At 58.2% G+C, this 25,281-nt stretch overlaps 2 protein-coding genes across 9 annotated transcripts; both read left to right on the top strand.

Moving 5' to 3' along the window:
• Positions 1-345: 345 nt before the first annotated feature.
• RFX5 (regulatory factor X5) lies at positions 346-4,990 on the top strand. Of its 5 annotated transcripts, none has more exons than XM_034071061.1 (10): positions 346-749; positions 1,165-1,295; positions 1,842-1,875; positions 2,275-2,357; positions 2,670-2,795; positions 2,937-3,053; positions 3,383-3,464; positions 3,682-3,883; positions 4,082-4,179; positions 4,255-4,990. In XM_034071061.1, exons 2-10 carry the CDS (start codon positions 1,177-1,179, stop codon positions 4,927-4,929), a joined length of 1,536 nt encoding a protein of 511 aa, XP_033926952.1. In that variant the 5' UTR covers positions 346-749; positions 1,165-1,176; the 3' UTR covers positions 4,930-4,990. The 5 variants fall into 5 exon arrangements, with proteins under 5 accessions (XP_033926952.1, XP_033926953.1, XP_033926954.1 ...); XM_034071062.1 differs by having other exon boundaries at positions 1,162-1,295; XM_034071063.1 differs by lacking the exon at positions 346-749 and having other exon boundaries at positions 810-1,295; positions 3,685-3,883.
• Positions 4,991-5,227: 237 nt separating this feature from the next.
• On the top strand, positions 5,228-24,815 carry PI4KB (phosphatidylinositol 4-kinase beta). 4 transcript variants are annotated; one of them, XM_034071053.1, is made up of 12 exons: positions 8,673-8,862; positions 11,364-12,321; positions 17,226-17,270; positions 20,743-20,970; positions 21,263-21,490; positions 21,629-21,738; positions 22,642-22,746; positions 23,167-23,290; positions 23,374-23,639; positions 23,761-23,893; positions 24,144-24,264; positions 24,514-24,815. In XM_034071053.1, exons 1-12 carry the CDS (start codon positions 8,735-8,737, stop codon positions 24,693-24,695), a joined length of 2,628 nt encoding a protein of 875 aa, XP_033926944.1. In that variant the 5' UTR covers positions 8,673-8,734; the 3' UTR covers positions 24,696-24,815. The 4 variants fall into 4 exon arrangements, with proteins under 4 accessions (XP_033926943.1, XP_005140803.1, XP_033926944.1 ...); XM_034071052.1 differs by lacking the exons at positions 8,673-8,862; positions 17,226-17,270 and adding an exon at positions 5,228-5,596; XM_005140746.3 differs by lacking the exons at positions 8,673-8,862; positions 17,226-17,270 and adding an exon at positions 7,138-7,278.
• Positions 24,816-25,281: the final 466 nt, after the last annotated feature.

Here is a 25,281-nt window from a genome sequence, read left to right as displayed (position 1 = left end):
ATGCACACACACACTGCATACGTGCCCGTGCTGCATGCACACACACACTGCATACGTGCGCATACTGCATGCACACACATGCCACGCACACTCACACACACTGCATGCGCTGCACAGACACCCACTGCACACACTGGGCAAATACATGCAGTGCACACACAAACTTTGTGCACACATGCCCATGTTGCACATGCACAGTTGCTGTCCACACTGCATGCTACCTGTGTGCACTGCGTGTTGCCTGTGTGCACTGCATGCTAAATGTGTGCACTGCATGCTGCATGTGCACACTGCACAATACATGTGCTCACTGCACAATACATGTGCTCACTGCATGCTACATGTCCGCACTCCATGCTCCTGTGTGCACTGCATGCTACCGGGGTGCACCCTACACTCACGCGCACACGCACGCTGCACGCACAGCTCGTGCACGCATAGAGGCTCGTTTACGCTCGTGCTCCCTCCTCCCATCCCACCAATCAGAACTCTGTTACTAGGCAGACTTCATCCCGCTCGCAGCCATTCAGGAGCCCGACCCGGCTTGTATCCGGGTAGGAAAGCCGGAGCAGCCAATCGCGTTACAGGAGCGCGCAGTATCCGGGCAGATCGGCGGTGCCGCAGCCAATCAGAATAAAGCAAGCGGCGGGGGCCCGCTGCGCGCGTCTCGTCGGGGCGCCGCACTTTCGGTTCCTGTTGCGCGCGGGGCAGCGGCACGTGGCGGGGAGCGGCAGCAGCGGGCGGCGCAGGTGGGTGCGGGGGGGGGGATGGGGGTGGGGGGATCCCTCCCCTCCCCCCCCCGGCACTGCCCAGCGTGGGGCACTGCAGGCCCCCCACCCGCTGTGCTGGGACAGGGCCGGTCTCCGGTGTCCCCAGCATCCCAGTTCCCCGCCAGGACCGGTCACAGCCTCTGCTGCTGTGGGGGCCGGTTCCGTGTCCATTGGTGGCTGGTGGTTGGGTGATGGAGCTCAGTCTGCAGAGCCTGGGCATGTCCACAGCAGGATGGATGGGGCTGCGCTGAGCCCCATGGCTGCCCCGCTCTGCCTGCATCCGAGCCTGGCCCAGGGCAGGCAGCTGGGGTTCATCCCACTGCGGGCTCAGCAACTCCAAAGGGATTTTCTTCCCGTTGTTATCAGTTGAGGTCTGGTTTGCACTTCCCAGCAGGAACCACATGTCATGGCTGACGAGGAGCTGGGCGCCCGAGCTGCCAAAAAGGGAAGTTTGTCACCCACCAGCCCCCGGGGCAGCACAACGGAGTCAAGCACCCTGCTGCAGGAGCTGAAGAGCACCATCTCGTAAGGGCAGCTCTTCCAGTCAATCTGTGTTACCAAATGTGGGTTAATTTAATAAGGTTGATTAATTGTCAGCCCCGGGTACCAAAAGGATGAGTGTGGTGGTGCTTTGGAGCATTGGCACTGCAGAGGGGCATGGACCACCGCTTGGGCCGGTGCTAAGTGCTGAACACAGAGCACAGCCCTGTGCTGCGCTGCCTCTTTGGGTGCAGAATCAGTTGAGAGCTCCGCAGTAGCACAGACTGGTGTGCAGTGAACCTGTGGGATGTGGGTTTATGCCCGCTCTGCCCTCCCTGGGGTTAGGTTAGAGCACGCAGCTCTAGAATGGGGTTGTGGGTGCACAAGGAAGCCCAGAGCACGGGGCTGTGATGACCCGTGGGTGCAGGCAGCTTTGACTTCTGGTGCTCCAGTGTTCCCAGTGACTGGTGTGTGGTCCGGAAGGGCCTGGGCATGGTGGAACCAGCCTTGGGAGCCCTAAGCAGCGGCTGCAGTGGCTGCTGCTGGGTGTTCCTGCTCTGCCCTAACCCCTTTTGTCTCTGTCCCGCACAGCAAAGCCGTGCAGAACAAAGTGGACTCCATCCTGGTGAGTGCCTCCGTGGCACATTGCGCTGAGGGTGAGGGAATGATGCACCTCCTCCTCGTTCTGCTCACTAAGCTGAACCCTGGGGTTTGCCTGAGCCTGTTCCCCTTGGATCAGGATCTGGCTGCTGGGATTAGCCCCGAGAGCCCCACATCACCCTGCCTGGGGGGTGGCACCCACTGCACCCAGCCCTGTGTGGAAAAACCCCCTCCAGTTCCCTTGGAGGGGCAGTGCCTGTGACTTTGGTTGCCCGGCTCCCTCACATGCAGCCATGCTCATGCTGAGAGAGGTGCTCTGGTTTCAATGCCCCGTCAGTTACTGCTGTTATCCTTGTTCCTTGCTTTGGATCCTTAACCTTTCCCTGTCTCCGGTCCGTTCTCCCTGTGGATCCGTCGCCTGTAGCAAGATGTGCAGAAGTTCTCAGACAATGACAAGCTCTATCTCTACCTTCAGCTGCCGACGGGACCGAGCCTGGGGGAGAAGAGGTGGGTGCTGGAGTGAGCTGGGGCCATAGCCAGGAGAGCAGAGGCTGTTGGGATGATGGTGGGGGATAGAGATGGAACCATAGAACAGTTTGGGTTGGAAAGGACCTTCAGATCATCCAGTTCCAACCCCCCTGCCATGGGCCTGGACACCTCACACTAAACCAGGGCACCCAAGGCTCTGTCCAACCTGGCCTTGAACACTGCCAGGGATGGAGCATTCACAAGGGAGATGGGGATCACACGGGATGGGGGCAGGCTCCCTCCTGTCCTGCTTCTGTGTTCATGATTTGTCCTGGTCTCACATGGGAGCAGCAGCAGCCTGGACCTGAGCTCACTGAGCACAGCTGAGTACATGCATGCGTGCAACTGGATCCGGAATCACCTGGAGGAGCACACGGACACCTGCCTGCCCAAGCAGGACGTCTACGATGCCTACAGGTGAGTGCAGGGGCAGGAGAAGCCCAGCGGGGGGGTCGCTTTGGGATTGTTTGAACCCTGGGGTCCTGCCGGAGCCCCGTCCGCCCCTGGAGGCTGGTGCATGCAGAGGGGTCATGGCTTTGACCCGCGGCTCCCGCACAGGAGGTACTGCGAGAACCTCTGCTGCCGCCCGCTGAGCGCCGCCAACTTCGGCAAGATCATCCGGGAGATCTTCCCTAACATCAAAGCCCGGCGGCTGGGGGGCCGCGGGCAGTCCAAATATCCTTGTGTGCGCCTGGCACCGGCTTCTCCAGCTTGTCCCCGGGTACAGGTCTGTGTGTGAGGGGCAGCTTCCAAAGAGGGGCTGGTTCCTGGGGCTTCAGCTCAATTGGCTGAGGGGTTGCCCCATCCTTGCCCCTTGCACTTGGGTAGGTGATGGGTGGTGGGTAGGTGATGGTGGGCAGGGAGCGCACCACGAAAGGGGCATCTCAGTTTGTGCCTCTGGCACAAGCCCATCGTGAGCCCCTCAGCTGTAAGCCCTCGAGCTGTGACCGTCACCCGTTGCAGCCACCTTTGTGTGACAGCAAAGGACCTTAACGCTGCCAAACATACTGCTACAGTGGGATCCGGAGGAAGACGGTGGTCAGCCTGCCACCCCTGCCCAGCCTGGACCTCAAAGTGACAGAGACCGTAAGTCCTCCGCTGCCTCTGTGGCTTGAGTTTTGCCAATCTCCTTTTGGTGGGGTGATGAAGCTCCTTGCCTGTTAGAGCCCATTGCAATGAAGGGGTGTAGGGATGTCTCTGTCCTGTGAGCCTTCCAAAAGGGAGCTCCCAAGGACCTACAGGATTATGACCTGTACGGCTCACAACCTGTGCTGATGGGGCTCATGGCTTGTCCCTGCCGCAGCAGTCGGAGCTGACGGATCTGGTGCAGTCCTACAACATAGAGGTGATGGAGGCAGCCTGTGCCCTGACCTGCGACTGGGCCGAGAAGATCCTCAAGCGCTCCTTCAACAACATCGTGGAGGTGGCCCAGTTCCTCATCCAGCAGCACATCATCAGCTCCCGCTCGGCCCACGCCGACCTGGTCATGGCCATGGTGGTCTCAGGTGTGTGGGGTGGAGTCCGGGACCTGCTCCCCCCCACACTGGGCTCACTCTGATCCCATCGGGGCACAGAGGGTTTGGGAGCTGGGTGTCCCCTTCCAGCTGCCCGTGGTGTGGCTGAGCTGCTGCCAACCGTGGCCCGCGGTGGGGTTGAGGGGCCCAGGGCCATGTCCCACTTCCATCCCCTTTGTGCACGCACAGAGGGGACAGAGAAGATCCCCCGTGAGGGCCGGACCCCATCGGCAGCCAGGAAGAGCAGCGTGGACACCTCCGAGAGCGGAGACAAGAGCCAGGGGCAGGTGGGACCCCTCGGGGCCGGGCCCCCCGGGTTCGCTGCTCTGCCCAGCTCCCCCCAGCAGCTCCTCTGCCCGCAGGTCAAGAAGGATTCCGGCCCCAAGGCTCCCGGCCCGGCCCGAACAGACAAGAAGAAGCCCCCGGAGCCCCCGAAGGCAGCCCCCAGCCCCCAGGTGAACGCCTTGGTCGCCCGCCTGCCCCTGCTCCTGCCCCGCATCTCCTCGGGGGAGCGCCCCATGGCTCCCGGGGCCGCCGCCGTCCGCTCCTCCCCTCCGGTGCTGGCGCCCAAGCTGACGGCGGCGCCGCTGGGGGGGGGCACGGTGAAGGTGGCGCTGCCGCTGCCGGTGGCCGCCGCCTCCCCGGCGCTGCCGCTGGGGCTGCGGAGCCCGCAGGCAGCGGTGCCGGTGCTCAACGTGCTCCTCCCCGGCGTCAGCATCCCCGCGGCCGAGAGCCCTGCCAAGCCGCGGAGCGCGGGGGGCGGCGAGGGCCCGGGCCCCGGGGACTCCGCGCACCCCAAGGCCAGCAAGAGGCACCCGGAGCCGCCCGGCGCCGCCGTCCCGCACAAGCGGCGCCCCGGGAGGCCGCGGAAGAGGCCGGAGGAGGCGGTGGAGCCCCGAGCAGGCGGCGCCGGGGGCTCCGGGGCCGCCGAGGGACGGGAGCGCGCACCGGAGGCGCAGCGGAGCCCGAGCGATGCCGGGGCCGAGCCCGCGGCCGGGGGGGGCTCTCCGGGGCTGTGCGCGCACCCCGGCACTTAGCACCGTGCCCGCGCCCGTGCCCGTGCCTTGCAGCCGCCATTAAAACCCGAGCTTTGTCCCACCGCGCCTCTGTGCTCTCTGCGGGGGGGGGGGGGGGGGGGTGCGCGCTCCGGCAGCGGCGCCGTTTTAACGTTAAAACCGCCGGTTTTGGGCAACCCCCCGGCACGATCCGCCCCGAGGCCACGCCCACGCCTCGCTGTGCACGGGTGCCGCCGAGCCGGCAGGGGGCGCTCGCTAGGCTCCGGCAGGCGGTGCCGCGGCCACCCCGGGCCTGCGCGTTCCCCGCCGCTCCCGGACCCGCCGGGTGAGCACCGGGACCGGGTGAGCTCCGGGCCTCTCCCCGCGGCTCCGCCCCGTGCCGCGGCCGCAGCGTCACCGTGGGCCGGCGGCAGGGAAGGGCCTGCTCGGGGCCGTCAGTGTCCGGCGCAGGCCCGCGCCCCTCACTGGGCCGGGCCGCTGGAGCTGCGCGGGGCCGGCCTGGCCCCTGCCGGTACCGGAGGCCGCGGCTCTGCGGGCCGGGAGAGAACGTTGTTCTGTTCCCTCCGTCCTCCCCCAGCGGCCGCCGAGCGTCCCCGCGGAGCTGCTGCCCAGGATGAGCCGCCCGCGCTGCCCCGGCTGTCGGCGGCCCAGAGCGGAGACGTGGCCGTGCGCGATGGAACTGCAGCAGGTACCGCAGCTCAGCCCGGTGCCTCCGGCACCCGAGGGCCGTTACCGGCGGGGAGGGCACCGCTCCGGGGCCGTGGCTGGGTGGGCGCCGCAGGGACCCGTGCAGAGGCCTCGGTGCGGTGGGGCCGTCACCGCGGACGAGGCTTTGCCACCACCGCCACTTCCACCCCCCCGGAGCCATCTGGTGCCGAAAATACCTCCTCGGAGATCGGGATCTTATGTAACGTGCTCGGGGGTTGGCGCTGAGCAGCGGCTCCGGTTTGCACGGGGCAGGAAGCCCTCGGTGCTTTGGCCCCCCCCTGAAACTCCTGCTTCAAGTCCATGGTGACTTCAGGCACAATAAGTGATGGAGGTGTCGGGTCAGTGATGGTGTCGGGTCAGTGATGGTGTTGGGTCAGTGATGGTGTCGGGTCAGTGATGGTGTTGGGTCAGTGATGGTGTTGGGTCAGTGATGGTGTCGGGTCAGTGATGGTGGTGTTCGGTCAGTAATGGTGGTGTTCGGTCAGTGATGGTGGTGTTCGGTCAGTAATGGGGTGTTCGGTCAGTGATGGTGTTCGGTCAGTGATGGTGTCGGGTCAGTGATGGTGTCGGGTCAGTGATGGTGTCGGGTCAGTGATGGTGTTTGGTCAGTGATGGTGTTCAGTCAGTGATGGTGGTGTTCAGTCAGTGATGGCCATGTCGGGTCAGTGATGGTGTTCGGTCAGTGGTGGTGGTGTTCGGTCAGTAATGGTGGTGTTCGGTCAGTAATGGTGGTGTTCGGTCAGTAATGGTGGTGTTCGGTCAGTGGTGGTGGTGTTCGGTCACTGCCTTTGCTGTCCCCTGCTTCTCTTTAACCGGTGGGGAAGTCCCTGGGTCCGGCTGTGGCTGGAAGCGTCGGTTTCCAGCGCTGGATGCAGGAGCAGAGGCTCCTCAGCGCCTCGGAAGGTCTGAACTCCCTTTGGGGGTTTCGTTGCTCTCTGTGCGAACCAGCGCCTGCCTTGTGTGGATGCCGAGGGAGCTGCTCGTGCAGAGCCAGCCCCAGCGCTGGGGTTTAGCCTGCAGCTTCTGCTCAGCACAGATAATGGTCTCTCCTTCTTGCTTGGCAGTCTGAAGGGATTGCAGCCCGTGCCCTGGTTGCGTGCTCCTGAAATCACGGGCGGTTTGTTCAGGGCCATGCTGGGATCAGTGGCAGAGGAGCTGCTCTTGGAGCCTGAGCTGGGGCTGTGCGCTCTTTGCCTTTTCTCCTCCCATCGAAACAGCTTATTTCAAGGCACGCTTTAGAGAAAGACTCAGACAATACTGTGGGTAACAGCAGCGACTTGAAATAGTGAATTTACATATAGAAACGAGTGTGGGAATGATCAGGCTCCAAGCACCTTGTGATCACTGGGAGGAGGAAACTTCCCATGGTGGTTGTGCCAGCACAGCTTGCTTAAGGGTTCGGTGTGCTCAGAAATAGGTTGTTGGGATGGAAGGGTTTGTCCACACCTGCTCAGAGATTCTAATTAACGCTCATCAGGGTGGAGAGGTGCAAGAGAGGAGGACAAAAGGTTGGATGTGGCCGTGTGAGTAATGTGTCTGATGAGCTGAAGCTGTGGAATGTGTGCAGTGGGTTTGCAGAGAGCTCCCTTGTGGAGTCGGCGCCTCTTGCAGGGAAAGAAGCCTTTTCCAAAGGTCCGGGGCACTTGTCAGCGGCTCTCGGAGGTGAGAATGATTTTACTGCTCCCACCCTTATTTCTTATCAAAGGGGAAGTTAATTTACAAGTAAATCACTGGATTGAACTCTGGGCTCATTTGCAGAGGAGAAAGGAATGAGGGAAGGGGGCTCTGGCTGTGCTCTGGTCCCCTCCATTTCTCCATAGGGGAGGCTCTTGGGAAGCTTCCCCAAAGTTTCCCGATGAAGATTTGGAGTAGGGAAGTGGGGGAGCCTCTCCCTTACAGATCCAGATGTTCTTGAGCACGTTGCATTTGTCGTTCTCCTGCTGTGTTTCTTGCAGCGTGGCTTTTATTTTACTGCAGATTTCGGGGTGAGTCATGTTTCTGCCTGCCTGAGCCCCAGCGTTACGGATGGGACACGGGCTTGGCCAAACACAGCTTGCCTTGAAGCTGAGCCTGGTGGGAGTGGAGTGGGGTGCGGAGGAGTCCCTCCAGCAGGAGCATCCTGGCAAGGCTGAGATGGAGCAGAGTGCTCACAGAGCCCCTGGCCTCCCATCCTGTTGCCTGTTTCTCTGCAAATTCACCCTTTCTGTTTTCCCTCTGCTCTTTGTGATGTGCAGCCTTCAAATAGGAGCAGTGCTGCTCCATGGAGAAGCGTCCCCCAGCAGTGCCCTTGTGTATGGGCAGAGTTTGTCCTCCGGGGATGCCTGGAATGTGTCATTTATCCTTCTGTGAAGTGGAGTGAGACCCTCGTGCTGTGCAGAGGTTGAATGTGCTCCAGCCAAGTGTGTGAAACATTTGGGAGCCCATCCGTGTCAGAGCTCAGTCACTCCTGGAAGGGCATTTTGGACTTCCTGGGGCAGCATCCCCCAGGGAGAATGATTTGGCCTCACTTGGGCCGTGCTGCCCACATCCCCCATGTGAACCATCCCTTTGTGCCTCAGTTTCCCCAACCTGTACGTTGTCACCTCCTAAGATGCATGGAGTGGTTCTGTTTGCAGCAGGTCCAGGAGGGCGCTGCGAGAAGCAGGGGCTCCCCATGTACCCTAGCAAGGGGCCCTGGCGGTGCATCCTCTTCCAGCCCTGCTCTGATGTTTTCTGCCCCCATCCCAACTCCTGTGGCCTTCTCGAAGGCACAGTAAGATGTTGAAGGCCGTCAGTGCTGAGCAAAACAAAAAGTAATGCAGCATAATAGAGTCCAGATGTCTTGGAGAAGCTTCATCCTGTCCTCCTGGTTGTTTGCCAGCGCTAATATTTCTTATTCAAGTCAGGCAGGAGCAAGACTTTGCTTTTTCCTGTAAAGCCACAGCGCTGTTCCCGGAGATCTCCCTCTGCTTTTGTCCCTTCCTGAAGGAATTGTCCTCTCAAGTCCCTGCTCTGCCATGCAGCTGCTTCATGGGTAGTTTCCGTGCTGCCAGGGGCTTCCCATTATTTCCTATTTAATCACCAACTTCAGGGCTGTTCACCAGAGAGAAACTTGGCCCGTTATGGCTGTGGGTGGAGGATGAACCACACGGCTTCAGCTCAGCCTGTTTTCCAGCCTGGATTGCTTCATTGTGTGCAGCTGATGGGGTTTTCATCCCTGCTGGGACCAGCCGCTTGGAATAGGGGAGTTATGCTGAGCCTCAAGAGGTAAAGAGCACGTTGGGGTGTGTTAACAAATGGGGATGTGAATCACCAAATGGTGCAGAGAGGTGCGGGATGCAGGGAGAGCATTCCCTCCCTGGGATCTTGGGGAGCACTGGGAATGGAGACGTGTCTGTGGTGGGCTCTGAGCAGGCCCCATTACCAGGATGTCAGTGGAGAAGGGGGCTGTGTGAGTGCTGGTGGGGGGGCTGAGGAGCCAAATAACACGACTTCCAAAAGCAGCAGTGCCTTGGTTGGTAACAGGCACAGCACTGAGGGTCCTGCCTGCCTGTGGTGCAGAGGTAACCCCGGGGGTGGGTTTATCTTGTGCAGTTCCTTAATCCAAGTTTAACCCACGCAATGGCTGCAAGTCTGGCTCCTCTGCTGCAGAGGGGACCCTTCTGGTGAAGGTGGCCAAAGGATTGGGAAGCTTGGAGTGGTGGTGGGAGAGGCTCTGCTCATGGAGTCATGTGTGAGAAGGGCAGGTTGGATCCAGCCTTCCTGAGGGTCTGGAAGAGGTTTAATGTCCAGCATTGCCCACACAGCTCCAGGCTTCACTCGTGTGTGGTTACAGGAGCGAGGTTCAGCAGCTCCTTGGCACTTTTCCTCCCTCTCCAGCCCAGCAAGGAGGATGTCAAAGGCATTTCCCTGCAGAGGATAAACTGGTTGATGCTTGGCAGGCCCTTTGCTGGCGACTGACTGAGCCGCCTGGGATGCAGCAGCGTGTGGCTACGTGGCTGTGTCTGGGACTCCCTTGGATGCCACTGCTGATCTCTTATCTCTCATCAGCTTGTCATGCCGGTTGTCTCGATGGGAATGGTTGAAGCACCCCAGGAGTGCTGGCATGAGCAAAGCTCTGTGCCCCTCCTCCTTGGAGCCAGCTCTGCTCCATGCCTCTTCAGATCCCCCCTCCTTGGCGGTGTGGTGTGGATTTAGAAATCAGATTGTCTGGGCTTTTGTGGGGAAAGGCCGGGCCTATGGAGGAGGAAAAACAACTTCCTTCAGCTCACAGGCTCTTTAGGATCTAATGACCACAAGTATTTGAAGCACGCAGGATTTGTACCGAAGGGAATGGCAAGCACAGAGGAGAACTGTGTATTGCTGCCATGCAGACGGGGTGAAAGATGCTATTCATATCGGTTCAGACTCCTGAACTTTGGTCAGGCTTTTTTATACTGCATGGTTAGAGCTTAAGAGCTTTGAAAACAAGAGGAGGAAACTGGTCTCTGGGAAGTGGTGCTCACATCTGGACCCACCAACCTCATTTGTACTCGCTTGGGTGATGTAGAAAGAAACCCCATTGGGTTCCTTGCCCCTTTCTCCCACACTGGGAGCTGCAGTCACTTCTAAACTAAACAGGTAAAACCAGGTCATTACATTAACAGGGAAATACCTTACTGCAGGCCCCTCTGTGGGCAAAGCAGGAGCTGGGGGTTGCTGGGGGGGGGGAGCAGGCAGGCAGAAAATGGTTCCATAAGCTTCTTTTCCAAAGACAGTCCTTTTCCCCCCGTGCTGGATGTGAAAAGCAGGAGGGAATTGGCAATGTGCTTGCAGTACTTACCATTTGGAAAAGGCATTGTGCCCTTCTGCTGATCACGAGCTGTCTTGTTGTAGTGTGTGAGCAGTGAAGGGAAGCAGTCAGAGCTGCAGTAATGATGTTCCATTGAATAGAAGGCCTTCTTTTATTTTTAGAGGATGGTTTCCCTTGGCGCTGGCTGCCTTTATTCTTGCTGGGTATCCACAGAAATGCCCCACTGCTCTTTTCATGGGGCTGGGAAGCCAGGAAGTGTGGCAGCCCCTCATTTGGCTGCTTCCTAAACGCAGTGAAGTGCTCATCCCTGGTGAGGACTCGGAACCTGGGCAGGAGGGTCTGGACTCTGCAAACAGGGACCTTCTTCCACCAAACTTGGTTCTTGCCCTGGCTCTGCTTGCCTCGTGCCCAGCACCAGTGAGGGGTTGTGCTCTCACCCTCCATCTGAGGGGAGGTTGAATGAGCAAAAGCTGAGGAAAGGACATAAACTTCATGTTGGGTGGCAAAAAGCAGGCACCAGCTCCACCCGGCCTGTGTCCTGCTGATCCCAAGCATTACAAGATGCCTTTGGGATGCAGAGCATAAAGTAGCCGGGGGCTGGGGGGTGTTCTTGGTTTGGGGTTTTTTTCTCTTATTTTCCCTCTCTTTCTCTTTTTGACTTGCTCGATTTTTTTATCGTCATGGTAACGGGGAAATTCAGTGTAATGGCTGATAGATGCTCACAGAGCTCTTTCAAGTCTCAGTGGAAAGGGCTTCAAGAAGACCTTTCAAAGCCAGTGGGACCAGCTTAGCATCACCTATGTTTTCCTGGGGCACCTTTCCTCTCTAGATAAAGGCTTTTGGAACAGGTTTGCACCAAACCTCTTGGTTTCCCTTGAGGTGTATCCCAGCACGCATTCCTGTTTTCCCACCTTGGGGCTGGAAGCAGATTGTGTCCCTGACTCTTTCATTTTTGTCTTCTTTGTTTCCTTTTCAGCTCTGAAGCGTGCAGCCCCGCCACTGCTATGGGAGACCCTGTTGCAGAGCCAGCCCGAAGGACAGCCCTGGATCCAGCACCCCAAGGGAATGGGGGGACGGCTCTCAGCGTCATCACGGAGGGTGTTGGGGAGCTGGCGGTCATCGACCCCGAGGTGGCAAAGAAAGCTTGTGAAGAGGTCCTGGAGAAGGTGAAGTTGATGCATGGCATCTCCTCGGACAGCTCAGCAAAGCCGGCCCGAGGCAGGGGGACAGAGGGCACCCCGCGGGCCACCATGGACTTGGTCAATGGAGACATTGGGGAGGGCTGTGAAATCAGGTGCTTGGATGATCCACCTGGCACGGCCTCTAAGATCCAGGAGGAGGATGAGAGCACGGCCAACACGGTGAAAACTGCTCGGAAGCGGCAGAAGAATAACTCTGCCAAGCAGTCCTGGCTCCTCCGGCTCTTTGAATCCAAACTCTTTGATATCTCCATGGCCATTTCATACTTGTACAATTCAAAGGAACCTGGTGTGCAGGCTTACATTGGGAATAGATTGTTCTGCTTTAGGAACGAAGAAGTGGACTTCTACCTGCCCCAGCTGCTCAATATGTACATTCACATGGATGAGGATGTGGGAGATGCCATCAAGCCCTACATCGTGCACCGCTGCCGGCAGAGCATCAACTTCTCCCTGCAGTGTGCCCTGCTGCTGGGCGCCTACTCCTCGGACATGCACATCTCCACTCAGCGACACTCCCGCGGGACCAAGCTGCGGAAGCTCATCCTGTCGGACGAGTTGAAGCCAGCTTACAAGAAGAGGGAGCTGCCATCGCTGAGCCCAGCGCCTGATACGGGGCTGTCTCCTTCCAAAAGGACTCACCAGAGGTCCAAGTCGGACGCTACCGTTACCATCAGCCTGAGCAGCAATCTGAAGCGCACAGCCAGCAATCCCAAAGTTGAGAGCGAGGAAGAGGTAATGCTGGGGCTCTCCAAGGCTCAGCCTGCCCTGGGAAGGGATGCCCCCAGGGCTGTGCTCATGTGGTTGGTTCTCATCCTTTTCCATGGAGTGGTTTTGTCCTCCTTGCTGCAAATGGTTGAGATTCTCATTCCTGTGTCCCTAAGTAAACTGACACAGAGCAGTGGGATGCACCTGAGGGTGGTGGGATTCCAGAGGGGGATGGTTTTTGTGTGAGGGGAAAGGGTGGCATTCGGTGGCTTCAAGGTAGAAAGCTGGGTCAGGAGGACTGAGTCGCTTCTTACACTGCAGAGTTCCCCCACGGTTTGGGCAACTCAGCTGGTGTCTGTTTCACAATCTGCAGCCATCTGATAGCTGCTGGAAATCTGATTTCCTCCTTGTGCCGACTTGTTCAGATTTAGCAATGATGAAGTTTGTTTGCAACCAGAAAGGGCAGCCAGGAGCAGGGGGAGAGCAGATGAACCCAGCAGCGCCGCTGTCCCGGTGCCCTGGCCAACATGAGCCAGCCCTGCTGGCTGTGGGGCCAAGAGCTGCAGCCTTGGGGTTTGTCTGTGGCTCCTGCCCTGTGCCGAGCTCTGCTTTGGATTTCTCTCATCTTTTTGTAGCTCCAAGGCTGTGGAAAGCCAGACTTTCCCTGCTGGAGGGGCTGGGCTGTGTGGAGGGGACACTTCCAGTTTAAGGCCTGGGTGCTAACACAGTTTCATGCCAAACAAAGGGCAGTTAAACAGGTGAACGTGCATGTTCCGTGTCTCCCAAACCCAAACAGCTCCCCCAGGCTCTGCAAGTTCATTTGGAAGCATTGAAGAGTCCTCAGCACAAAGATGCTCTGGTATCAGAGCACGCTGTGAGATGGGGGGAGTGGTTTTGCTGGAGCAGGATTTCTCCCAAAGAAGGTGCACATCTGCTGGCACGGGCTTAGGGAGCAGAAGGATGAGCAGCATCCTTCAGGGCGGGGACACAAAGGCTGGAGGGAAAGAGCTGGAAACGGAGCTTTATTTGTTGTACTGTTTTGTTTTGATGGGTTTTAGACTGGGATGGTGAGAAATGCAGGGCTGAGATAGTGGTGCTGAGTGGGATGGAGGTGGGGAGCTGGTGCTACCCGAACCAGAGGAGAGCAATGCCTCTTCCAGAGCTCAGCAGGCTGAGCTGGTTCCCTTCTGCAGCAAGGGTGGCTCCAGAAACCACAGCACCAGAGGCTCCTGCCCCAGGGGAGCTCAGCTGGGCTCCACACAGCTCCTTTGCTGGGTCATTCCTGTGCCTTGTGTGGACAAGACCTTCAAAGCCAACTTCCCCACGGCTCCCTCTGGACATCTGGGATCTCGTGACCCTTTTCGGAACAGTGAAGTGTTTCTTGGCTTTCCTGCCTTGCCTGAGATCCCCCCTTTCCTTTGGCTCCGTGCTGTGTGTAGGCTCTTGGAAGGGGCCGCATGATCTCCTGCCTGTCTGCCAGGCTTGGAGAAGGCTCCTTTGGATGAGGATCCAGGAGGTTTCGGAGGTGTGAAGCGGCACTGGGACAGGCTGGTTTTGAGTCAAACCCACCCTGTCCTGCTCCCTGCTCCGAGCTGGGTCTGGGGCCTTTGCTGATGTAAATGAATCTTTCATGTCTGCCCATCGCCTGCTCGGTGGAAAACAACCGGCTGAGGGAGAGCACTGAGGTCTCTGCTCACCCCGGCTGCAGCTGCTTCAGTGACGGAAACCAGAGCTTCACATGAATGATGGATGAAAAAGGGTTGCTCTTGGCAATGTCTGCAGTAGGTTTTGATCCAGAGGCTGGGCAAGCTGCTTGCATGTGGCCCAGCAACAGAGATGCTCAAGGTGCCGCAAGAACTTTCCTGGCTTCCTGGAGCTGGAGTGTTTGAAGTGCTGGATGTCAGTGCCTCCTGTTGGAAATCCTTCTGGGAAGGTCAAGCATCGATTCCATTGAATTCTGGAATTCACTTTTTTAATCTGGTTTAAGAGACTTTAATCTACAGATTGCTCATCCAGGAAAGCCACAGATGGGTGAATGGTGTCGTGCTGGGAGCAGCCTTTAGCTCATGCCCAGACGTTCTCAAACGAGAGACTTCCCAGGGATCAAATCTCATGAGCAACCTGAGACCTGCAGAGGATGAATTAGCTGTAAGGTGATGCTCGTGCTGGAGAGCAGGGCAGCACTGTCAAGGGTGTTGTTATAGGAGATGGTCTGAGATGTGGCCAGGTGCCCTTGGCTGTGTGGGATGCCAGAGTAGGGACGGGCTGAGGCCATGCTGCAGATGCAGCAACCCACGGTGCTGCCCCAGAGCGGTGCCAGCACTGGGGACACGTTAGTGCTCTAGAATCATACTTTCTTGCCTATTTAAGTGCTAAACCTTTAAGAGTGGTCCCTTGCTGTCTGCAGTATGAGGCGGTCCTACCAGGGCCTGTTCAGTTGGTCCCATAGGGCAGAAACGTGGTGGTGTTGGGTTTGGTGGCTGATGGGACCTTGTTGGGCAGAAGCTGGGATGTGGTGTCCAGCTCCCCAGGGATTTTGGCAGGGCTGCAGGCAGCAACCTGCAAAGGAAACCTCACCCAGGGCAGAGCAACAGCTTAAGCTGCAGTACAACAGTCATGGCAGGGCAAAGCTACCAGAAACAGCCTGACCTGACAGGTACCTGTTGGAGTGAGGTGGAGCAGGACTTGGAGCAGAGAAAGCACCTTGCTGTCACATCACCTTCATTTTGCCTCGCTGTGCAGAAGTGAAGCCTCGCTGGCTTTGGGTGCTTGGTTTTTAATGATGCCTCCTCTCTAAAGCCAACAGGATTTGCTGTAAAGGTGCAGCAACTGAGGCTTCCCCCCGGGGGATTTGGTGCACGAACAGGTTGTGCTGCCTTTGCAGCATGCAAATGCCTTTGCCTCTGCTTGGCTTCCCCCTCGCTGAGCAGTGGCAGCAGCACCTTAACCACTGCTTGGATCCCTGCCTCTCTAGGATGGCTCTGCCTCCCCCCCAGTCCATCCAGGGCTTGGCTGAATGGGTGGGTTTGGTGCTGAACGTGCCTGGGATGTGCTGCTGCTCTCGGTGTGTCTCACAGGGCTGTGGCTTTTGGGGAACACTCCTCAAAACCAAAACCCCACGACTCTGAGGTGAAGGTGGGTGTGAGCTGTGTCACTCCCCAGCTGCCCTGTCTGCAGGCTGGGGTGCGCAGCAGTCACCGATGAGCAGCACTTTGCTGTGCCCTGTGAGCTTCAGGATGTGACCCCACTGTCCCTGCCAGCGTGGCAGCACCGGCGATGCTGAGGAGTCTGGGATGTGGGGGCAGAAATGTTCATCCTGGGGCAGATGGCGTCAACTTTATAGCTGAGACTTTGCACTGGGGTGAAACAGGGAGGACGTTCCCATACCCTGCTCTGCCTCCCACCTGTGGGTTAACTCCTGAAGCCTCAGAGGCAGGGAGAAGAAAGCGCTGCCTGCCCGGAGAGGAGTGGTTCATCTCTTGGGTCAGTGAAGGTTCCAAATACACAGAGCAGGAAGGGGGAAAACCAGCTCTTTATTTGTGTGACCAAGTGGATTGAAAGCAGTGCTTTCAATGGGAGCCAGAGCCTGCTCAGAGCAGGGCTGATGGTGGAGGAGCTGGGCAGCCTCGCGTCTCCCTGCAAGCAGAAGCCTTTGTCTGAACTGGTTTTACTGGTCAAGTAAAAAAACCCACTTTAATTAGGAAGCTGCTAATTGACTCATGAGCTCTGAACCCAGGCTGGGAACAGCAGCTCCTCCAGTGCCATCACATGAGGGGGGTGATGGAGGAAGTGCTTTGGTTCTGCCAGCAGCATCAGCGTTATCCGGGGAGCAGCACTGAGGGTGGATGTGCAGATCTGGACATGCCTGCACTCTGTCAGGGTTTGTGCCCTTGCAGGCAGCCCCTGCATTTGAAAGCTGCTTTTTAGGGTGCGCAGCGGGTCTGCCTCTGATCTTTCACTTTCTAGCCCATGGCCCTGCCCTGCCTCTGCCAGTTGGGGTGTGGAGGAGCATTGGCCTTTTACCTCTGCAACTGCACCTTCAGCAGTGCTGGCAAAGGTGCTTTGCTGCGGTAGCACTTGTTCCCTTGCTGTGCTAACCTGGCTGCTGGTGGAGTCCCTGCCAGGGTGGCTCTCAGTGGCTGCAGGGAGCTGTGGTTGGTGGCTCCTGGCACAAAGGGTTTGGCTGCACAGGGATAACACCTCATAAAATAACCCCTCTGCCCATGAGAAATGGCCCATCAACTTGGAAAGAGTTTCACTGCTGGGGGGGGGGAAGTTTTAGGACCGTTGCCATGGTGTTCATGTTACCTGCTGAAATTAGAGGCTAAATTAGAGTCTGGGGTGGGGGGAAAATAAAGTGGCTTTGTTGATGAGAGAGGCTGGTCCCAGGGCAGGTATCACCATAGGCATTGCTGCCAGCTCCCATCTCTGCAGCTGTTTTGAGCCAAGAAAGCCAGAGCTGAAGACTGAGTTTCACTTCTGGGGTAGAAGAGTATTTTAAAGGATGGGGGTTGGAACTTGATGATCTTAAGGTCCTTTCCAGCCCTGACTATTCTATAATGTAAATGGGAAACTCGGGGCGGGGGGGGGGGGTGTTTATAGACATTTAGGGCTCTGCCAGTGAGCCCTGCTCCTTGTTTGGTACCACCACAAGTGGCCTCAGCCTGAGCAGGCTCTGGTTTAGATCCCATTACTGTGGAAGCATCCTATGGCACTTTAGGGGCCGTTTCCTATCCAAGGGTAAAAGGCAGCGACATCACGAAGGGGGGGGTGGGTATGGGGGGGGACTGGGAGGGAAGCAAATGAAATGGAAAGTGACCATTATGAATGTGGAGTTAAACTCTTGCTTTTTCTCCCCCTCTTCCTCTCCTTTCAAACAAACACCCCCCCCCCAAAACGGCCCCCCTCCCCCCCCCCCCCCCGTTTCCCAGGAGCTCTCCTCCAGTACGGAAAGTCTCGATAAGTCAGTGTGTCCTGTAAGTGGCCCGTTCCGTGCTGTGCCCGGGCTGCCTGCCTCCCCCCACCGCAGCAGCATTTCCTCTCTGCAACCAAAGCACCACGAGCAGCATTGAGCCCAGCATCCCCCCCCCACCAGTGTTCCCCTGTTGCCACTGCTCGTGCGTGGTGCTGGCTTCAGCTCAACCTTTCCTGCTTGTGAAACAGCAGCAGAAATTTGCAGTGGTTTGGCTAAAATAAAGCAAACCCCCCCCCAAGGGGCTGGGGGGCTCTGGGTGCTCTTCCCCCCCTAAAATAAGAGAGAAACCCTCACACTGCGAGGCAGGGGAGGGATGCGGTTACTGCTGCCCATTGCAGTGGGAGCAGTCAGCGGCCTTTGCATGGCAGCATCCACAGATGAAAAAGAGGAAATGCTGTTTCCTTGAATATCACCTAAAAAGTTCTCTGCCGGATGGGATTTCATTTGCTTCTTCCACGAATCATTTCCCCCCCCCTGTTCTGTGTGTTAAACTCCAGTCTCACAATCGGACCCGAGAGGGTTTCTTTTAAAATGAGCCTTTTGTTTTAATTATTATTGTTAATTTTTTTGTGCAATCAATAGCATCTTCCTCATCTGTGTCTTTGCCCAGTGACGGGTGTGTGCTCTGTGTCTGGGATTCCCAGTGGGCTTTCACACGTTGCATATGTAGTCCATGATCAAAACCACGTACCTGGGCAGAGGTGCCTTGCGTAGTCCCCATCCTCCAGGCCAGGGTTTGGTGGTGAACTCCATCCTTTTTAGCCTATAGAAAGAGTTAGTTGACATGTACCCAGCTCCTGTGGGGTCCTGCTGTGCCTTCAGAAGCACCTTTTACAGCGAGCAGGAGTGTTGATGCTGTGGTCATGTACATACACCAGCCACAAGGCTTTTACCCCCACGTTCATCCCAGTGCAGACTCCATTCAGGTGTTGATAAATGGGATGGTAGGATGCTCGGGCAGCTGTGGGTGCTGGTGCTTGGGTGGGAGGTAGGACACCAGGCTCTCGGGCCCACTTTGCCACACAACTTTGGGTAAGTTACTTTATTTGTAATCCTTCCTGCTCGTCCAAGCCAAGCATCTCTCCATCCAGGGCCATTTTTACACTCAGCATTGGTAGAGCATCTGCAGCCTCCTCAGTCCCAGGGCATTGCACAAGTGTCCTCAAAGCTCTCTAGCTGCAGTGCTGCTGTTGCCACCTTGACCATGCCACCCGTCTCAGTCACCCAGGGCTGGGTGGTTGTGAGAGCCTGGTCCTGTCCGCCTGCACCAGGAGACCTTTTCTTCCAGGCTTGGTTTTCCATGGCAGATGGGGCTCTTTGCAAGCATTTCTGCCCAATCTGGAAACCTGCTGCAGGTCCCTGCACTGAGCTCAACAGGAACAGCATTTATTAAACCATGCCAGGTATTGGCTGTCAGCGCTGATGCTGAAATCCTCATGGCAGGCAGCTAAACCAAAGCAGCTCTGCACTGCTGAGTAGTTTCCAACCTGGACTAGGTGTGAATGACCACAGGCAGCAGGAATGGGGGGTGGCCAAGATTTTGCTTTATGAAGCTCTGAAAAGACTGATGGTGATGGTGTGAATGGAGAAGAGGCTGGGACAGCAAGGTAAAGGTAGGTAGAACAGCAGAAACCACTTTGGCAACTGAGGCTGGAAAGTGTCCCACATGAACCCCTCTGGTTGGTGAGATGCTCAGAGCTCCCCTGGGTGCAAGCAACAGAAGGATCCTTCAGGATAAGGGAAGAGCATCTCCTGTCCTCTCTTTGCTTGGCGTCAGGACTGTGGCGTTCATGAGCCAGGACAGCAGCAGCTCCCTGCAGCCCAGCTCCAGCACCGTGGGCTTTCTGCAGCACTTTGGGGACGCGTTTCCTGCCACGGGGACAGCCCTGGTTCAGCCGAGGCTGCTTCCCAAAGCTGCTTCCCTGGAACCGGATGCAAACCTTCCCGTGCCGAGTCCCCTGCTACCACGGAGGAGTGGAGCAGTGCTCGGTGGGAAGCCCTGGGGGCAGGATGGGAAGGAGAGGACATTTCCTGGCCATGTTTCTGGCAGGAGGAACCACGACCTGAAGGTTTTCAACTGGAGCTTGAACATCAGAGCTGCAGAATGGGGCCTGGAGCCTGGGGAGGCTCCGCTCCCCTCGCTGCGCAGTGGGGAGAGGCTTCAGGAGATGCTTTGGGATCGCTGGAGAGGAGGGGGTTTAAGAGCTGCCTGTGCTTGCAGTGCACACACTGATGGAGGCCTGGACCAGGAGGACTTTGCTCATCATCTGCTCCTGCACGTGGGCACCTTCCTGCCTGGGCACAGCCCCAGATCCCCACCAGTGACTCTGCCATGCAGTTACTGAAACAAGGGATGCACAGAGCAGGTGAGGGAGCAGTTCTGGGGACAGGATCAACTGCGTGCCAAACCTGGAAACCTGCAGCGACACAAGAGCAGGAGGCTCTGATAGGAGCAGGGACCTTGCAGCCAGCAGGGTTCAATGGGAAGGAGCATTGGAAGGAGCAGAGCAGCTCTTGAATCTCGCTCTACTTCTGCAGAACTTGGATTAAATGCAGGCAATGGAAACAGTGCTGGAGGTCAAGAAGCATTGGATGGGTGGCAGGAGCCGGGACCAGGCCCTTTCCCAGCCCATCGGGGGATGGAGCCTCAGCTGGGACAGGGCTTGGGATCTTTCCCCTCTGCCTGGTAGGTGAAAACCATCTCAGTGGCTCAGATACTGAGCAAGTGCTCCCTCCTGTGCCAGGGACAGCTCTGAGCAGGGCCTGAGGAGAGGCCAGCGCTTGCCCCCGAGTCAGTGGGGAAGGACTTTTGATGTGGACTACAGATACAAACGCTTTTTCCCCAGCCCTTTGCCAAAGGGAACCACCAGACTGATCTCCTTCTCCTTTACCATCCCTTTCTTTTGCTGCGCAGCCGTTCCTGGCTCTCCGACGTTTTCCTTTGCTTCCTTCTCTCACACTGTAGCTTTCTGCATGTGCATTCCTGGCATGATTGTACAGTGAGCACTTTGCAAGTTTAATTCTGCATTTCAAAGGGCAAAATCGGCTGCAATGGTTTGTTGGTCTGATTTGAAGGCTTGAGCCAGGGGAGCAGAGCCCGGCTCGGGGTGCGGGGAGGCTCCTGGGGCCAAGTTTGATCTTTGCAGAATGGTTGGATTGAGCCATGTGGGAGGCTTTGGGATGAGGATGAGGCAGAGGCCAGCGCGGGGCCGGGATGCGCTCCCTCTGCTGGCTCCGGGGCCTGTGCTGGGGAGGAGACTCCAGCTCCAGGCTCAGGGAGGATTCTGGACAGCACAAAAGTGCTTGGAGATCCTGGCGTGCTCTGCTTCCGGGTGATGCGCTGCATCCAGAGCAGGGGGAGACGGGAAGAGCCTCTTCATCAGGAGCTTATCCCGGTGCTTCCAGAGCCCGATGGCAGAGCTGCAGCATCCTGCCAACCCTCTGTAACCTTCTCCCCTCTCCTCCTTCCTCAGCCTGTCCGCCTGGCCCCGGAGAGGGAATTCATCAAGTCCCTGATCGCCATCGGGAAGCGCTTGGCCACGCTGCCCACCAAAGAGCAGAAGACACAGCGGCTCATCTCGGAGCTCTCGCTGCTCAACCACAAGCTGCCGGCCCGCGCCTGGCTCCCCACGGCCGGCTTCGACCACCACGTGGTGCGGGTGCCCCACACCCAAGCCGTCGTCCTCAACTCCAAGGACAAGGTACAGGATGGGAGGTGGAGTTGTGACCTTGGCACTGCCTCTCTTTGCCTTTGCCTGCGTGTGCCAGGGGTTGTGGTATCGCTGCCAGGGCTGAGGCCATGGGGCAGGAGTACCCCTCAGGGTGTTTGTCCTCTACAGCATCACTGCAGCAGCCATGGCAGCTGCTCCACCTGTACTGAAACGCTTGGTTTTGCCCCCAAAAAAGACAAAGCACCCAGGCTGCAAGAGCAGAGAGGGTTCTGCTGCCTCCCGGTGCTTGCAGTGACCCTGCCCTTGTGTTTGCTTCCTTCAGGCTCCCTATTTAATCTACGTTGAAGTACTTGAATGTGACAATTTCGACACAGCGAATGTGCCCGCCCGCATCCCTGAGAACCGCATCCGGAGCACGCGCTCGGCCGAGAACCTGCCCGAGTGTGGGATCACGCACGAGCAGAGGACCAGCAGCTTCACCACCGTCCCCAACTACGACAACGACGACGAGGCCTGGTCTGTGGATGACATCGTGGAGCTGCAAGTGGAGGTGAGGCTGGGGGGGACCGGGCAGGCTTTGTCCCTTGCTTGTGCTGTGAAATGCAGCCAGGATCTGCCTGCTCCGGCCTGGAATGGGAATCGGTTTCAGTAGCCCCATGTCCCACCTCTCGCACCTTTCCCTTCTCAGCTGCCAGAGATCCACACCAACAGCTGTGACAACATCTCCCAGTTCTCTGTAGACAGCATCACCAGCCAGGAGAGCAGGGAGCCCGTGTTCATCGCTGCTGGAGACATCAGGTGAGGCCGGCGTGAGAGCAGCCCAGGCACCGGCTCCATTGGGGTGGGCGATGAGTTCAGGTGTGTGGAATTCCTCTGTTAGGTCCACAGAGGAAAACGATCGGCACAGGTCCAGGAGGGGCTGTGCAAGCTCTGCACAGTGGAGGTTTATAACAGCCCGAAGCAGAGGCACCTTAGAGCTGGAGCAGCCCTCCCCCTTCAGCCCCTGGCTTCTTTCCTGCCAGTGGAGTTCTGGATGTGGCTCAGGGTTTGGGGTGAACCCATGAGCTTTGGACCTCTGCTGGCTGTGGGTGGTTTCCCCACTACTCTGCTCTGCTGAGACCCCACTTGCAGCACTGGGGGCAGTTCTGGTGCCCTCAGCATCAAAAGGACATGGAGCTGTTGGAACAAGGCCCCAGGAGGCCACGAGGATGCTCAGGGGCTGGAGCAGCTCCTGTATGGAGCCAGGCTGAGAAAGTTGGGGCTGTTCAGGCTGGAGCAGAGAAGCTGCATGGAGAGCTCAGAGCAGCTTCCAGTGTCTGAAGGGGCTACAGGGATGCTGGGATGGACTCTTCATTAGGGACTGCAGTGACAGGACAAGGGGTAACGGGTTCAGACTGAAACAGGGGAGGTTTAGATTGGATCTAAGGAGGAAATTGTTTCCTGTTCAGGTGCTGAGGCACTGGAATGGGTTGCCCAGGGAGGCTGTGAATGCTCCATCCCTGGCAGTGTTCAAGGCCAGGCTGGACAGAGCCTTGGGTGCCCTGGTTTAGTGTGAGGTGTCCCTGCCCATGGCAGGGGTTGGAACTGGATGTTCTCAAGCTCCTTTCCAACCCTGCCTATGCCATGGTTCTCCGGGTGTGTTTGGTGCTGCTGCTCTCCCCCTTGGCATGGGTTTCACTGCTCACCAGCTCTGTCTCGCAGGCGGCGGCTCTCGGAGCAGTTGGCTCACACTCCCACCTCCTTCAGGAGGGACCCTGAGGACCCGTCTGCTGTCGCCCTGAAGGAGCCCTGGCAGGAGAAAGTCCGGTAGGGCTGGAATTGGGCACTGCAGAGGCTGCAGAGCCCCTGAACGCAGGGCAGCTGCTCGTCCCCGGGGGGGGATTGTGGGCTCAGGGCAGTGAGCAGCAGAGGAGGGAGACAATGAACAGCTCCTGGGTTAGGCTCTGAGGAGCTTTACCAGGTATTTACAGGCATTCTCCTTGAGCAAGAGAAGCCTCTGGGCTCTGTCAGTGTGGGGTGAGCCTTGCCCACATGGTTGACGGAGGGGCAGGGGGTTCTGGGGGGAGTGAATTCCCTTCTGCTGCCCTCGGAGGGGGTTTGTGGCTCAGGTGGGATTCGCTCTGTAGTTAGGTGAGGGCTCCGGGTGCAGGTCCGGCTGCCCCTGACCGGAGGCTTCCCGGCTGCTCACTGCCCACCCTCCCTTTCCCTGCGCTCCCATCCTTGCAGGAGGATCCGGGAAGGGTCCCCCTATGGCCACCTGCCTTCCTGGCGCCTGCTCTCCGTCATCGTCAAGTGCGGGGATGACCTGCGGCAGGAGCTGCTCGCCTTCCAGGTCCTCAAGCAGCTGCAGGTGAGCCGGGAGCGGAGCCCCCCCGGGGGCTGCGGCCGCAAGGGGCTCCCAGATCCCTGAGGGATTCTCTCTCTTCCCCACAGTCCATCTGGGAGCAGGAGCGGGTCCCGCTCTGGATCAAGCCATACAAGATCCTCGTCATCTCTGCCGACAGCGGCATGATCGAGCCCGTGGTGAACGCGGTCTCCATCCACCAGATCAAGAAGCAATCCCTGCTCTCGCTGCTCGATTACTTCCTGCAGGAACACGGCAGTTACAACACGGAGTCCTTCCTGACAGCCCAGAGGAACTTTGTGCAGAGCTGTGCTGGTTACTGCCTCGTGTGCTACCTCCTGCAGGTCAAGGACAGGTGGGGCCCTGCACTGCACTTGGCTCTCCTGCTGAGATCCATCAGCCTGTCCTTGCCTCCGCAGGTGGATCCAGGCTCACGCCTGCAGACTTTAAGGGAACGTTTTCCCTCTCCCACACAGGCACAACGGTAACATCCTGCTGGATGCAGATGGACACATCATCCACATTGATTTCGGGTTCATCCTTTCTAGCTCCCCCAGGAATCTTGGCTTCGAGACATCTGCCTTCAAGCTCACCACGGAATTTGTGGATGTAAGTGAGCAGGGGGGCGATCCCACAGTGTCAGTGCCACAGGCGAACCCTTGGCACCCATTGTGGTCCTTGGCCAGCTCCACAGCCTCAGCCAAGCAGCTCCTGTGGCCCAGCTGGAAGCTGGAGGAGCTCTGTTTGCTTTGTGGGTTCCCACTGTTCCCTCCCAATGGCCTCCATCTGCTTGGGGCATTCCCTAATCCTAAAGTCTCTCCATCCACTGCCTTCCATCCACACATCCTTTCCCTTCCAGGTGATGGGTGGCCTGGACGGGGACATGTTCAATTACTACAAGATGCTGATGCTGCAGGGTCTCATCGCGGCCCGGAAGCACATGGACAAAGTTGTGCAGATTGTGGAGATCATGCAGCAAGGTGAAGGGAACCAGAGGCCCCCGCGGTGCCACGGCTGGGTCTGGGCTGCCCATGGGGTGTGGGGGTACCGGTGCTGTGCCAGCAGCCTGCCTGTGGTGATGGTTGAGCACCGCTGTGGGCCAGGGAAGCCTAAACCACAGCCAGGGGATGGGGGTTGTGGCAGTAGCAGGGGGTCCCTGTGCCACAAACCAGCCTTGGAGCCAGCAGCAGGGTTCCCCCCATGGCTCAGCCTTGTCCCCTTCCCCGCAGGGTCGCAGCTCCCCTGTTTCCACGGCTCCTCCACCATCCGCAACCTGAAGGAGCGGTTCCACATGAACATGACGGAGGAGCAGCTGCAGCTGCTCATTGACCAGATGGTGGACGGCAGCATGCGCTCCATCACCACCAAGCTCTACGATGGCTTCCAGTACCTCACCAATGGCATCATGTGATGGCCACGGGCCTCCCTCTCCCGGCACGGCTCCGTGCCAGCCGCGTCCAGCCCAGGCCTGAGTTTTTGCCCCTGGGGAAGAGGTTTGGGTCCTCGACAGTAAAACAGAGGCTGAGTCTCAGCATCTTCTGGGGCTGCTTTCAATGAAATGAAACAAGGATAAAAACCCCATTGGTGAAAAACCAAAGTGGGAATGGATCCTGTGGGTGCCGGCGGCAGGGCTGGGGCCATGGGGCAGCACCAGCCCCTGCGCTGCTCCTGCCCTCAGTATTCACCCCCGCTGCTGTCCTGGGGCCCCCCCACAGCCTCCTGCAATGTTTCGGCCCTGGGGCAGGGCTTGGCCTGACCCCCACCCTGTGGGGTCTGCTCTGACTTTGACTTGAGCCTTCTGCTGGTACCACTTGAAGGTGAATCCCAGCAGCCCCTTCCCTGCATGTTCCCTGCCATGGCCTCAGTGTGTGTCCCGCCCCCCCCCGAACCCCCTTTCTTTGTTTATCCTTCCCCCCCCCCCTTCCTGCTGCCACCCTTCAAGTGGAGCTGAGCCCCCCCCCGGCCCTGGAGCCCCATGGGGCAAGGGGGGGGCTCCT

The sequence above is a fragment of the Melopsittacus undulatus genome, chromosome 20 (genome assembly GCF_012275295.1).
Source record: "Melopsittacus undulatus isolate bMelUnd1 chromosome 20, bMelUnd1.mat.Z, whole genome shotgun sequence".
NCBI classification, from domain to species: domain Eukaryota; kingdom Metazoa; phylum Chordata; class Aves; order Psittaciformes; family Psittaculidae; genus Melopsittacus; species Melopsittacus undulatus.
This window is presented reverse-complemented; position numbering and strand designations above follow the sequence as displayed.

Excerpts from the sequence above, each read along its gene's own strand:
- RFX5 (XM_034071061.1), top strand. The coding sequence starts at position 1,177 with ATGGCTGACGAGGAGCTGGGCGCCCGAGCTGCCAAAAAGGGAAGTTTG. Across the intron at positions 1,876-2,274 it reads ACAAAGTGGACTCCATCCTG|CAAGATGTGCAGAAGTTCTC; the intron begins GTGAGTGCCTCC and ends CGTCGCCTGTAG. Across the intron at positions 3,465-3,681 it reads ACCTCAAAGTGACAGAGACC|CAGTCGGAGCTGACGGATCT; the intron begins GTAAGTCCTCCG and ends TCCCTGCCGCAG.
- PI4KB (XM_034071053.1), top strand. The coding sequence starts at position 8,735 with ATGAACCACACGGCTTCAGCTCAGCCTGTTTTCCAGCCTGGATTGCTT. Across the intron at positions 21,739-22,641 it reads ATCGCTGCTGGAGACATCAG|GCGGCGGCTCTCGGAGCAGT; the intron begins GTGAGGCCGGCG and ends TCTGTCTCGCAG. Across the intron at positions 24,265-24,513 it reads TGTGGAGATCATGCAGCAAG|GGTCGCAGCTCCCCTGTTTC; the intron begins GTGAAGGGAACC and ends CCTTCCCCGCAG.